We start from the raw sequence: 14,743 nt of genomic DNA on the forward strand, positions 1-14,743 counted from the left end.
CTCATATAATCTACTATTACTAATATTATTATTGTCATTATTATAATCCTTCTCATTAAATTTACTTTAACATTATTATACAATTGCTAATATTATTTATTGTTATTGGTGTTTACCTTAGATTAGTACTCGTACTATTAGTAAACAACTATGAAATGTAAACTTTTATTTCAAAATATATATATATTGTTATTATTTAGGTTTTTTTTTGGAAGGTAACTCATTTTAAAGATGCTATCTACCTATAATACTTTTAGAGCTGTCAAACAGGCAAAATTGGTCCAATGGCATGGGCAATTTTTCCTTTTCTTTTCTTATTTACTACATCACCTTGTTGATATGTTTTAGTCCCAAACATTATTTGAGTTGTAAATACATTGCTATTGATTAACTAATTTAATGCTAATAATCAATCAATTTTCGGACATCAGATTGATAGGTATGTGCGGTTTAGTAACATAAATCAATTTGTTATCTTTTACCTAAGAAATTTGTCTTGTACAACTTTCACTGTATATAATTTATTATTATTTGTATCATGTTTTAAATTTTTCTAATACATAACAGCAAAAATTGTTTCACATTTAATAGTGAGCCAATTTCTCAATATTACTAATCTAATTTTCTTGGGAAAGAAGACATGGATTGGATAACATGGGAAACTCCCTCGAGTTACCGAACTCTGGAATTTTATATGCATAAAAATATTTGATGAAGTAAATAAACAGGTTATTGCAGAGTGTAAAGTTTTGGCTGGATAATGGAGATTCCTTTTGATTCCTTTTGATATTTGATTAGATTTTGGACTGGCAAGGTACTTATAAAAAATATTTTGAAAAACAACATGCCAAGAAAATTGTTTTTTTGTTGCAAGGCATATACATACCTTGATCAAAAAGTTATAGAAGAATGTGAAAAGGTAAAGAGCTAGTACTGATGCTGAATTGGTTACTCATTACTTTGATTAGCTTAAAATAATTTAGAAAATGTGGAGCCTCATTATATAGTAAATTATGATGACAAACTTGACTAATCCTAGAAGACCTCGAATCCTAACCCTGGGAGAAAAACTGTTACAGTTAGCTGAGGAACCTGCTTCTTTTGGTGTGAGAATGGGACTAAGGGTGCAGTGTACAACTAGTCAAAAAATGGTTGGTTCAAAAATTTGGATATTTTCGAACATTGGTTTAAAACTATACTGTTGTCTTATTTCAAATATTTATAGGACAAGCCTAAAGTTCTTATTGGAAACAACTTGACTATTGTCTCAGGTTCTTGGTGAGTTTAAAAAAAAAAAAGATTTTTTTTACTACCACCAAAATGCATATATATTCAACCATACCACATTTAATTTTTTCAAGCATCAAAAAGTAAAATGGAAAAAAACATTGGATAAAAGGAATTCAAAAACTTTTTAGAGAGATCTCAAAAGATGTATTCCCACATCTACTGAACAAATGCTTAGTTTTGACTGGCCTCAAAATAACTGTAAAAAATGTGAAACCTACACTGACAAAAATATGAAAATTACACTGTAAAAAATTTGAAATTTTTATAATGCGAATTTTACATTTTTTAAATAGGATTTTTCTATTTAGACAGTTATCAGGTTTTAAAAAATTGTGATAATCAATTGAAGCAAAAAAAAGTATGAAACAAGAAGATTTTAACAGTTTAAGAGTCAAATGTTGCAGTTTCGATAAAATAAAATAAAAACTAATTGCACCAAGCATAAGCATATTGAAAAATTGGAATCTAGTGATGAAGATTCAGATGGATGTTATTAAATTCATGATATATTTAAGGAAATAGATTGAAGATCATCTGGGGCTGAACACCTGGAAAAAAATTGCAAAACTGAAAAATGTATTGATTTTTTTGTAGTGGCAAAACTATTATACAGCAAGAGAACCAAAAAAAAGAAAGCATTAAGAAATTTATTGGAAAGGTTTTATTAACTAGAAATGAGAATTTTGAAGTTAGTTTTTTTAGAAGGTTGACAATAGCTTATAAATATTTACATTTTCATGCTTATAAATATCTACATTTTTATTAAAGATAATGTTATGACATCCAATTTCCTCTAGACTAATTGTAACTTCAAAACACATACTACAAACTCTATAAGAATGTTGAAAACTATACCAAGTTAGTCTGTTTGACAGTATCCACGCTTGTTTGAATCGTTTATTTTAAAATAAGATTAGAACAAAAAGTGTAATTTTAGCACATATTTAAACTATCCAACTATAAAGACGACCGTTTTTAAAGAAACCTTTAAAGTTGTTTTTATTTTAATATACGATTACATAACTTCTATTTTTAAACTTTAATTTATATATATATATATATATATATATATATATATATATATATATATATATATATATATATATATATATATATACATATATATACATATATATATATATATATATATATATATATATATATATATATATATATATATATATATATATATACGAGCCCCTGAGACGCATAGTGGTATAATTCAATCATATCTAGTTTTTAAAAGTATGAATAATATAACTATGGATGTGAACAAAAACAGCTGTTTAGTGAGGAGCATAACAAAAAACAGTTCCAGCATCATTATCAATATCATTAGACTTATACCACCCTGCCATGTAATAGATTAAACAAAATGCTAACCATTGGTGGCAATAACTCAAAATATTGAAAAAAGTGACTTATACCACTATGCATCTCATGGGCTCTCTCTCTCTCTCTCTCTCTCTCTCTCTCTCTCTCTCTCTCTCTCTCTCTCTCTCTCTCTCTCTCTCTCTCTCTCTCTCTCTCTATATATATATATATATATATATATATATATATATATATATATATATATATATATATATATATATATATATATATATATATATATATATATATATATATATGTATATATATATATATATATATATATATATATATATATATAATATATATATATATATATATATATAATATATATATATATATATATAATATATATATATATATATATATATATATATATATATATATATATATATATATATATATATATATATGTATATATATATATATATATATATATATATATATATATATATTTTTTACAATTTAAAACACTTTAAAAACTGCACATATATAACTTAAAAAAATTTAACTTATATATGTGCAATTAGCAGACATAAAAATTTATTTTGATAGTATTAAACAAGTATTTAAGGAATTTCACCATGTATCCTTGTGTTACAGTAGCGTCACAAAACCGTCTACCATATTAGATGGGGGAAAACATTGGAAAAAATTAACGTTAATTTTGTTTGTAATGCATTATTAACGCGTTTTGTTTTGTATTTTTAGTATTTTAACGCTGCATTAATAATAAAAACATTTAACGAAACGCGTTTATAATGGGTTTTGTCTTAAGTTTTTCCCTACCCAAAATGGTCGAACGTTTTGTAATGCTACTATGACCCAATGATTATTTCGTCGCTGCAAAGTAAAGTCCATTTTTGGCAAAATTGACTTTTTTGGTTTAAAATACTCCTTAGGTGCACAAAAGTCATCTCTCTAAGTATAGAACCAAAATTGATTCAACTTTTGAAACTATGAATAAAATTAAAATATCATATGTCCTAAAAAAAATTATTAGGAGACATCGTTGCTGCAAAACAAAACTTTCTAAGTCCTTTTTTTGGCAAAAAAAAAAAAACTTATTTGGTTTGAATATTTGATACATATAATAAATAACTGAAAACAAGTAGATTTAATCAAAAAAATAGAAAGCATTAAATTTAAAACTTTAAATGTCTTTTTCTCAGAACCGCAAAAACGGATAAGTTATCCTTCAAGATATCCGGGCCGGATAGGAGTATTATTTGATATCCGATATCTAGCCGGATAATAACTTTATCTGGTTTTTTATATACCGGATATTTCATGTTAATATAACTTTAAAATTAAAAGAAATCTAGAAATGTTATATTTTTGAATAATCTAACGTTAATGGATTCTAATAATATTGTGATTAAAATGCTACTAAAATTATATATGCGCAACAAATGCATCAGTTTATCACTCGTTTATATTTCTTTTACCTTAATATGAAGAAATTTCTTTTTTTTTTTTCCTCCACAACGTGGAGAAAAAAAAGATTTCTTCAAGTTGAAGTAGCCTTGATCGCTTTTTCTCATAAATAACGAAAACAATCTTCAAAAATAACAAAATACAGAGGATGCAGGTGGTGCAATAACTCAAGTGCAAACGCTTTAGCAGTGGTAACTTTTCTTTATGTCTCCAATAATTGAAAACGTCATTAATTTTTTTCTATAATTGAGTGATTATAAAAAACATAAACTCTTTGAGCAGCGTTTACAAAGGAGATTTGATCAGAATTCAATTCATTTTGAACTTCCTTATGCAGCTGAAGAAGATTCAGTATTAGTTTATTTTTTCTCTTCATACAATATACAATGAAATTTTTTGCGTGATTATGCAGTGGATTTATGGAAAATGACTTCTGACCAGATTTATTACACCACCTGTTTATCTGCTTTCCACATGGAATGCAAATTGCTGTAAAATCGCAGCTATCATTAATTTTGAAAAACTTTCCAAACGAAATTCGCCATTTTGAAGGTTTATCATGGTAATACTTTTTCTTAATAAAATATATAATTTATGATTTGAATTACATTATCCGGCTGGATCCATATCTGGGTATTCGAGATCCAATCGAATAATAAAAAAATGTTATCCGGGATATCTCAATTTTATTTAGTTTTAAGATTATCTTAGGTCCATTTGCATTGTTGCTTCTCATAAACTTGAATTTTTAATTTTTTACTTTTTATATTATGAAAAAAATAACATATTCTAAAAGTATTTTAAAAACAAATTGGTTTAATTAAGAAGATCAAACGCAATAATGAATTAAAAAATTAAAATGCCATTTTTACTTTTCTTAGAACAGAGCGACGATTTAGAGGTATGATATTGAGTGGCATGTGGTTTGCATTTATTTTTTCATTTAGTTTCTCTATTAAGTACAGAACAAGTTTGGTACCATTTTCATCATGAAAAATATTTCAGAGAAAAATATTAGAAGTAAAACTTTAATGCTTTTAACATCAAGCTAGGGCATTTTTGTGGGGGTAGGTCACGCTCGCCAAAGAAGGATATTTTTAACCTTAGTCGGTTTTTTAAGGAATATAGTGGGCATTTGACACATTTCATAAAGCAATTTTTTAGTCGTGAGGATTTTTTTTTTTTTTACCCCTGTCACTATTGTACCAACTAATCTATTTCTAAACTACAACCCTAAATATAAAAAAAAAAAACAATAAAATCTTCAAATAAACTCAAAAAAGTCTCAATTTTATTTATCATTTTTTTTTTAATTATTATTATTTTAGGCGCCCTATAAAGTCCTTACGGTTTTATCACAGAGCACCGCGGAAGAGCATTTTGAAAGGGAGTTCACGCTTCCTTCCTTACCAATGTTATTAAACTTGCCCAGAGGTGGCGTTGAACCACGGATCTCTAGTTTCTGAGGCATGCGCGCTAACCACTGCGCTACGACTGCTCAAATTTTAATTTCATCTTAATTTCAAGATTTTAAAATCAATGATCTAACAAATTGAACTACGAGAAAAACTCATATTTCGAAGAATAAAAGAAGATTCAAATGAATACTGGTAAACAACTAGAGATAAACTAAAATATAGACTTTAATTAATCATGCAATTATTTATTCGGAGAAAGAAACTAGTAAAAGTGCATAGAAAAGACAGATGGTGTATAAACTCTTAAATAGATATACTCTTAGATGTGAAAAGAAAAAAACTTAGACGTGATTTGTGTGCTTAAAACAAACACCTTTCACACAAATGTTCTCCTTAATAAATTGAGTGAAGAAGATTCAGCATTTCGTCTAAATTTGGTTAATACACATTGAATCAAATTTACTACAATTTCAAAAATTGTATTTGGCTATACCATTCTATACTAGTAATCTTCAGATTGTATGAATTATTACTAAATATTGTATACATATTTATATATATATATATATATATATGTATATATATTATATATATATATATATATATATATATATATATATATATATATATATATATATATATATATATATATATATATATATATATATATATATATATATATATATATATATATATATAGAGAGAGAGAGAGAGAGAGAGAGAGAGAGAGAGAGAGAGAGAATAATTTGGTTTATTTTTAGTTAAGATTACTTTGATACTTTGAGTGCTATTTATTCAAAGAAGTAGATAATGATATAATTTTTATTAAATATAATTATATTTTTTTACAGAACAAGTAATAAACCAAATTTTAGATTTCAAATATAAATAAACAATAAAAAGTTTAGCACAGCCTGTTGTGGCAGTGGTGTCGTTGTGGTGTTGGCTTCGAAAGCTGAGGGTGAAGAGAAAATATTTACATAAAAAAGGTTCGACAAAAGATAAATTTATTCTATATCCACGTCTGCACTGAGTTCAAAGTAGATATCCAGCACATTATTTAACATGTAAAATTATCTTAAAATTTTAAGTTTTGTAATTGCAGTCTTAAATTAATGTGCATTAATAAAACTAACATAGTTTAAATATTGCTCTAATATTTATAGTATAGTTTCACAAACAGTTTTATATTTATCTGGTTTTTAAAATAACACTTATTATTAGCCAATGTGCATTTGAAATAACTCTTAAGGTTTTATCTATTGTATCATAGTTATAGTATACAATAGATAAAACCTACATATTGTTCTAATAAATTCGAGAGCGCCCCTAAACCATTTACATATATATAAATTTTACTTATTTTAAAAATGAGATGAAGCCAGGGAAGCTAAAGAGGTTATTAAAAAATGTATTTAAGATTTTCTTTATACACTATATTGCAAGTAAAATGTCTTTGATCATTCCCTATTATAGTGCATGTTACAGAATCAGGGGCGTTATAGAAGTTAATAGTTACAGGTCATTAATAATTTTGCTAAATAAAACTGTTTTCAAAATTTTTGCCAAATAAACCTGTTTTCAAAATAACATATTTCAAAATAAAAACTTGTTTTAAACTTAGCTATTAAATAATTAATCTGTATTTAAATTAGCTACTAAATTTTATGTTTTAAAAACTTTTTTAATTTTTAAAGTACTCCAAGAAAATCTAATGGTCTCACATGGGGCATCATGGAGTATCTTTTAAACCAAAATATTAGGTATTAATATATTACCAGTAGTAAGTAATCAAATTTCTCGCTGCATTTCTAATCAATATCTCTTTTACAGCTAAATCAAGGAACGAATTTTTTACTTTTAAATAAGGGATCGTCCATAAATTACGCAACGTTAAATTTCACTAATAAACAAAACAAAAAAGATCAAAAGTTTTCCCTCGCAGAGTCTTAAGTTAAATAAAAAAAAGTTAAACAAGTAAAATTAAAAACGAATTTTTAAAACCCAATGCTTTTATATGTTATTAAAAAACAACTTTTGCAATCAATTCTTTCTGATATGACTATTTTATTTTATTAACATTCGGCTGTATGCGTATGTAAAAAAACAAAAATAATTCAGGAAGAGGTGGGTCTCGAATCTCAGACATTCTGTTTGCGAAGTCAACGCCTCATTCAAAAGTCCTAAACGCGCACATAAGTAGAAAACAAATAATATATACCCTTATTTTATCAGTTTGACACTTTTTGACTTATGGCACCCTTGATCTGGGTGTACGAAATAATATACTTATTTTAAAAACTATTCTTCTTCTTTCTATGTAAAAAATAAACTTAATAAAAATTAACTAAATTAATTGACTTATTGCAAAACTAAACTATTGAATATTGTATTGCCATCAAGCAACAGTATGTATGCAAAGTTTGAAAAAAGAAAATCTATCATCAGGAAGTGACTCAAAAATTGATTGCAAGAATTGATGCTCACAGATAAAACAGACAGAGACGAGGAGTTAATATAAGCATTGTGGGTAAAAAAAAACAAGTTTAATGCAAGTTAAGTTTAATGAAAATCGCCGCGTAAAAATCTCCTACTTCTGTTTTTTCAATAAACTTAGCGATGCGTAATTTATGGACAATCCCTAATGTGAAAACAAAAAGTTATAATAACAATTATAATCTTACAAAACATGTACTTGCTATCTTAATTGCACTTTAATAGGAAAATACATAAAGATTTAAGAATTTCACGAGTTTTCACGAGAATTTTACGAGTTTTCACGAGAATTTCACGAGTTTTATTATTGAAGTATAATGTTTGTGTTTCATTTTTAAAAAAAGTCATTTTTAGATACAGGTGTAATACTATGTTGCGGTCTCAGTATCTTAACTTGCTCATTTATGTTAGTAAAAGGAGTTTAAAAGATATTTTAAAAGGCAACGAACAAAAAATCTTTTCAAAATAATTAGTAAAATGGCGACATTATTTTTTAGGTTAATGCATAAAACAGGTAATAATTTTGCTCTGTATGTCTTCATTTTACTGTCATAGTTGAAAATAAGTAATTGTCAAAAATGCATTTTTTTTTTTAAAAAACATAAATCTCACCGAGACTTTTGCTTGTTGTTATCGCAATCTAAAAAATTCAAAGTAATAGTTTATTTAATTTGCTCAAGAATATAAAAATGTTACACTCTTAACATTAAAAACTATATATTCATTTATAAACTTCAAAATGACAATAAACTTTAATATAAAAATGCGAGTGAAAAAGCTAGATTTTAAAGCCAAGGATTTGCAGATCTGCAAATCCTTGAAAAAAGCGCTCTCTTAGAGTTAGCGTTAAAAAACGATTCTCTGCAAAGGATCGTTTTATAACGCAACTCTAAGAGAGCGCTTTTTTATATAAGTACTGCATTTTTATATTAGGTCTTAATTATATAAAAAATCTGCTTTAAGATATTTAATATTTCTAACTGCATTATTAATAGTTTTAAGTAATTTCGTATTCTTTAGTACATTTGACAGGCCTATAGCGTGGTTTGTCGCGAGGTGGTTTGTTTAAGGGAAAGTTAGCAGCAAACCAGAATTAGTGCTGGCATGACATGAAACCAGACATGATATAATGGGCTGTTGCATGAACTTAGCAATTATAAATTTTCTACACAATTATTAGTTTAGCACGCTAAAAATGTTTCTGAAACAGACCGCATTAGAACTTTGAAGTCAACTACTTCAGACTGGCTATGCCATATTTTATTATACAAAAAATTAGTGGTGAAAGGAAAGAAACTATCCGAATTTGTTACGTTCGCAAAATTTATATCTTTTTAAGAAGAGAAAGGTTTAAAAGATCTAAACAATTAAGTTCAATCAAGAGAAAGCTCAACAGATTACCTGATTAAGATTGGAATTGATGGTGGAGGATCATTTTAGAAAATGAGTCTTGTTCTTATAAACACATTAAAGGAAACTGATGACACATTTAGCCCTCTACAAAAAAATTGAAAATTACTGAAGAATTTAATAACTCGAGATTCTGGAGTCAAGCGTCCGGTAATCATTGCTGTTTTTTAAGTTTTTACAAAAATGTTAACTATTGCTGGATTTAATCAATACAATTAAACCTTGGTTAAAAATTTTATGCAATCTTAAAATTGTCAATCTTTTGTGTAGAATTCAATCATATTCAACAATACATCGTTGACTGAAATGTAAATCTTTCTAACACAGGAGTCTTAAGAACAATTAGAAATCTGCAGACAAAGACAACAAAATTGGTGTCTCTGGATCAAATCAAATCAAATCCAAGGAACTTAACAGTATGATAGAAGCTTCTTTAATCATAGAAGACTCTGAAGTTGTTCTGAATTTGACCTTGCCAATGCAGCTTTATCTCTTTTTAGGAGTTGCTAACCATCTTATTAGAAGCTTCTTCAGTAGCGGGAAGCAAGGGACTTGCCTGCAGAACTCCATATATAGTCATTTTACCGTAGTCAGTTTGCAGAGAATGAGTGCAGTATCTTATTAAAGAATGTTGGCATACTTCAAAGAATGGCAGAATAATCTTGCGAATTTTAAGCTATAGACTTTGTCAAAACATCCAGGCTTCTTATAGACATTGTTATTTCACGTTTTAGACTTTCTTTAAATGATAGGTTCCTGAAAAAAATTTAATTATTCAATCCTACTTCTTCTTACTAGTTACTGTCAGGGAAAAAACGCAAATGCCGTTTTTTCCCATGTTACAGTTTTCATTAAACGCCACGACAATTGAATTGTTCAGTGAACAGGCAACAGAATCAATGTATTCAATATTCAAAGATCACTGAAAAAAATTCAAAAGAAACAAATCCCATTCTGATTATGGATTCTTATTGTTGTGTTAGTTCGCTAACGCAGCAACCAGTTCTTGATATTATATATAAAAGAGAAAGCGCTCTTTTCGCTCTCTCTTGCGTTTCATATTATTCTACGTGTGACTTGGCGTATGCACTTGGCGCGATCCAAGATTTTATTGTAAATAACGAGTCGCATCTTCAAGAAATATATTATAAAGTAATCTTATCTACGTGATTTAATACTAGAGTCCCTTCTAAACTCTTTACTTATTATAATGTCGGTGATGTACTGTGAAAATATATTCATTTTAATAAAAATATCTTTTTTTTTGATAACATTATAAATTAAAATTTAAGTTAAAAAAAAAAACCATATTTTTTTTAAATTTACTAATTAAAGGCGTTTCTCTTTAAAATTTTAAAAACCGAATATATCCCTCGGACAAAAATAGAAGATTTTGATACTTTGCCAAGTTAATCTACCAAAGGGATGATGTATTATTCCTCCAAAGAGTTTTCCGTGTAAATTTATAATAAAGTGGTTTTAATGGTATTTATACCCACATTAGAATACTTTCGATTCATTCAACGTTTTATTTATTAAAAGATATGGTTTAAAGGTTTTCAGCATTATAAAATCTATAGGCTTTTAACAAAATTCCCTGCTTGACATAATTTGTAAAGCAGGAAATTTTTACGATAAACTAAAAGCAGCAAAACTTAAAATTTAAAAGAAAAGTTAATGTTAGTAACTATTGCTTTTTTAACGTTTTCTTACAAAAGTAGATTTATGTTATCGTTCATAACGATAACATTCATGTTATCGTTATCTAACAGGTGTAACTATCGTTTTCTTATTTTTTTTTCTTATATATGTTAATATTGTTGAAAAGTTGTTTTTTTTTTCCTTAGCTAAATGGATTTCATGTAACCCAAATTGTATGGATAGCATAAAAATCTTACGGGCTACATTAAAGATTTCATAGATTCCATGGAAAATTTGATTCATCAGCATTTTTTGGTTTAATAAGCCTTTAGTTGTTAACCAAATTTCAATCTATTATATGTAAAAAAAATTTTTTAATATAACCTCAAATCAAGTCTTATGAAGCATTGTAACCCCCATTTTAAGTTCTTATGTGCAGTAAAATGAAAATTCCTATGTGCTGTAAAATTTAAATTCATATGTGTATAATTTGTGAGTTTATTACGGAAAAAGGAGGAGCATTAAATTGTGTTTAGCAAAAGCGGGACGGCTTTTGGCTCTACCTCCCGCTTTCGTTGACTTTTTTATACTGCTCAGTAAAAACAACTCCAAAAAAATTATTAAACAGGGAGTAAACGAATATACTTTTATATCGTTGCAAATTGTAAAAATACATTTGGCCAGAGGGGATATTTATATGCGTATTGCACAGAGCGCATGCTATAGTTGATTATGATTTAAGTTGCACTTTTTGATCTTTAACAACATCTTAAGCTAGGATCGTTAATAACATTTTAAACAATAATTATTAGTAACTAATTATTGTGAAATCTTGAAATTAATCTTTAGTTGCACCTTAATCAAATAATCACTTAATTTAGCACTTAATTTTATAAAAATAATGAAACGCATTTATTATTGTATAACAAAGACCCAAGCATAGTTCACATATAAGCATACAATTTAACATAGTTACGGAAAAACTAAAACAAGCTAAAATACATCAAAACACTGTTAACTTTTACCCAAACATATTTAACTTACACCCAAAAATCTTTTTTGGGTGCAACTTAAATATGTTTGTGTAACTTAAAAACTTTTACCCAAACATATATAACTTACATCCAAACATAGTTAACTTAAATGCAAATATAGTTAAAATATTCTCGATATTCTCCATCGGTACTTGATCATAATTACAAATATTTAAGCTTGTTAATCATATTTGCATAATAAGCTTTTGAAAACAGAAAATGTTACTTAACAGAACGAATGGTTTACCTTGTATAAAATAATTGTCAAATAAAAAGTTTCACTTTTCATCTTAATTTCTTAATTTCAAATTGCGTTGCCATTATCTGAAAATTTAATTCCTATTAAATTGCTTTCTTCGTCTTGTTTGCTCATTTTTCGCACTTATTTTTCGATAAAAACCTTCCTCCAATTATAACACTCTCCTTCTGTTATGTTTTTTTCATTTACTTGAAGTTACTGTCAATTTCAAAAAATTTTAAAAATTACAAAATTAACAACATTAAAAACAATTAAACTCTTGTTGCTAATTATAATAAGTCAGTTATTTTTTATACCAAATTTTATTTCATTTTATTCTTTATTAATTGCTATTATTAACTGATTGATTGATTATTTTTTTGTATTCTTGGTGTCAATAAAAGTTTTACCAAAAAGGCCCTTGACGCGATATCGAGAAACATCTTTTAGAAAATTATTTAGAGATGTTCACAAGACGTATTTTTGACATCATGTGTTTGCTGGGTATTTCTATTTAGATTGACTAAAAAAATAAAAATTTTTAAACAAAAATTTTTTGAGTTTTGGTAGTTACATTATGAAAAATTGGTGGTTCAATATCCAGCCGGAGAGCCTAAAAGTCTATAATTTATTCGGGAAATTAACACCACTCCGGACTAACGCCATCCTTTAAACCTAACTATTATACCACAAGCTCTTATATATATATATATATATATATATATATATATATATATATATATATATATATATATATATATATATATATATATATATATATATATATATATATATACATATATGTTTATAGAAGTTTTTCTTGATATAATTGAAGTAGAAAAACCTCTACAATGGAGTTTAATTAATGAATAATGAGTAGCTTCAAAAATACTTTTTTTAAACTCGATTTTTATTGCATTCACAAGAACTTGAAATTAAATTAAAATAGAAACAGCGAGAAACGTAAGTTTTTATTAGATCACTTAATAATGGAATTTCTCATTTTCCTTTTCTAAAACAACTCATAGTTTGAATTTAAAAGTGTCTTGCATAAACAATACATTGTAAAGATTTTCTTAAATTGAAGATTTTATTATTATTAATCGTTTCATTCAGCCAAGCCTTTAATAGCATTTTAAGTTTTTGTAACGTAATTTTTACAATAGATTTGCATAGATTCATTGGGTTATTTAAATTTCAATAATTTTTTATAAATTACTAATATTAGTACATTATTAGGAGTTATTTAAAGTTAATTGAATTAAATAATACTCCCAGGGGCGGGCAATGGCAAGGTCATAATATAAAATTCTTTTTTTTTATTGGATGTTTTTTCTAACTACGGCAGCAACAGCAAACTTCTTTATACTTGTTTAATTTAAAAAATTTATTTAAAATTAGCCTAGAAGCTTGTTATTGCTAGACGCTTTAAAGTTATAATTTTTAACAACTTTTTGATTTTCTTTATGTTTGTTTAATTTTTGTCTTTATCTTAATAATTGTTATTGTCAAGGTAACAATCTTAATAATTGTTATCATCAAGGCAACAATCTTAATAATTGTTATCGTCAAGATAAAGACAAGATTGTTATTAAGATTAATTTTAATTTTTTATTTAAATCTTGTGTGCTTCATTTTTTTGTTACATCTTTGTAAGAAAGTAACAATTTAAAAACCTGAGTACTTAAAAAATTTTTAAATAACTTACGTTCCTCACTAATTAACACAATTTAAATTTACTGTGATTATTTCTTCTTAGATTCTGCAAGATAATATTAATAAGATTTTTCTCAAAAATTGGTTTTTTCAAAAAATTGGTTTTTTCATATGTTTACTGTGAATTTTCCTTTGAAAAGTTAAAAATACTTCTCTTAATGCGATAGTTCTAAAAAGTTGCTTCGGCACTATTTTAATCTTCTATCACTCTAATAAGCTTCCTTTTCAGTTTTAGCAACCATACACAATTTAAACAGCTTACATATCATTACTGACCTTGTTAAAGAAACCCTTTAAAACATTAATAAACATGAAAAAGATTAAGCACCTACCCAGTGCGCATAAAACGTTTGTTGATTGTCTCGAAGACGTCCTATAAACTCATGACGTCTTAAGGACATCTGTACCCGCAGGGTAGTTTTGAAGCATACAAAAATTTACGTAATTAGCTCCATTTACGTCATTAACTCCATTAATTTCTTTGATTGCTCTTGTTATACGTTTTTAAAAATAAAATTGATTTTCATCCGTTAAATGACCATACAAAGAATATCTCTTATCTATTATAATATGGGTCCTTTTCTAACAATTTTTACAAGTGAATATTTAAAATATACTACAACTGAATAAAAAAAAAATTGAATACCAAACATTAAAGTATTCGTTTTCGTAGTGAGAGTTTTTGTAATGAG

The 14,743-nt window shown here is 26.5% G+C and overlaps 1 protein-coding gene across 2 annotated transcripts in view; it reads right to left on the minus strand.

The window, feature by feature from the left end:
• The window catches only part of LOC100197512 (polycystin family receptor for egg jelly), a 90,665-nt gene extending 77,985 nt beyond the window's left edge, over nucleotides 1–12,680 (minus strand). The window contains exons 1-2 of one of the 2 annotated variants that reach the window (XM_065807790.1): nucleotides 12,345–12,680; nucleotides 8,625–8,652 (exon numbers count right to left, since the gene is read on the minus strand). In XM_065807790.1, the coding sequence (XP_065663862.1) occupies nucleotides 8,625–8,652; nucleotides 12,345–12,386 (70 nt within the window). In that variant the 5' untranslated portion in view covers nucleotides 12,387–12,680. Of the gene's footprint in view, nucleotides 1–3,244; nucleotides 3,476–8,624; nucleotides 8,653–12,344 lie in introns of those variants that run through there. The other variant, XM_065807792.1, reaches the window with a different exon arrangement.
• Between the last annotated feature and the right edge of the window lie 2,063 nt (nucleotides 12,681–14,743).

The sequence above is a fragment of the Hydra vulgaris genome, chromosome 10 (assembly GCF_038396675.1).
Source record: "Hydra vulgaris chromosome 10, alternate assembly HydraT2T_AEP".
NCBI classification, from domain to species: Eukaryota; Metazoa; Cnidaria; class Hydrozoa; order Anthoathecata; family Hydridae; genus Hydra; species Hydra vulgaris.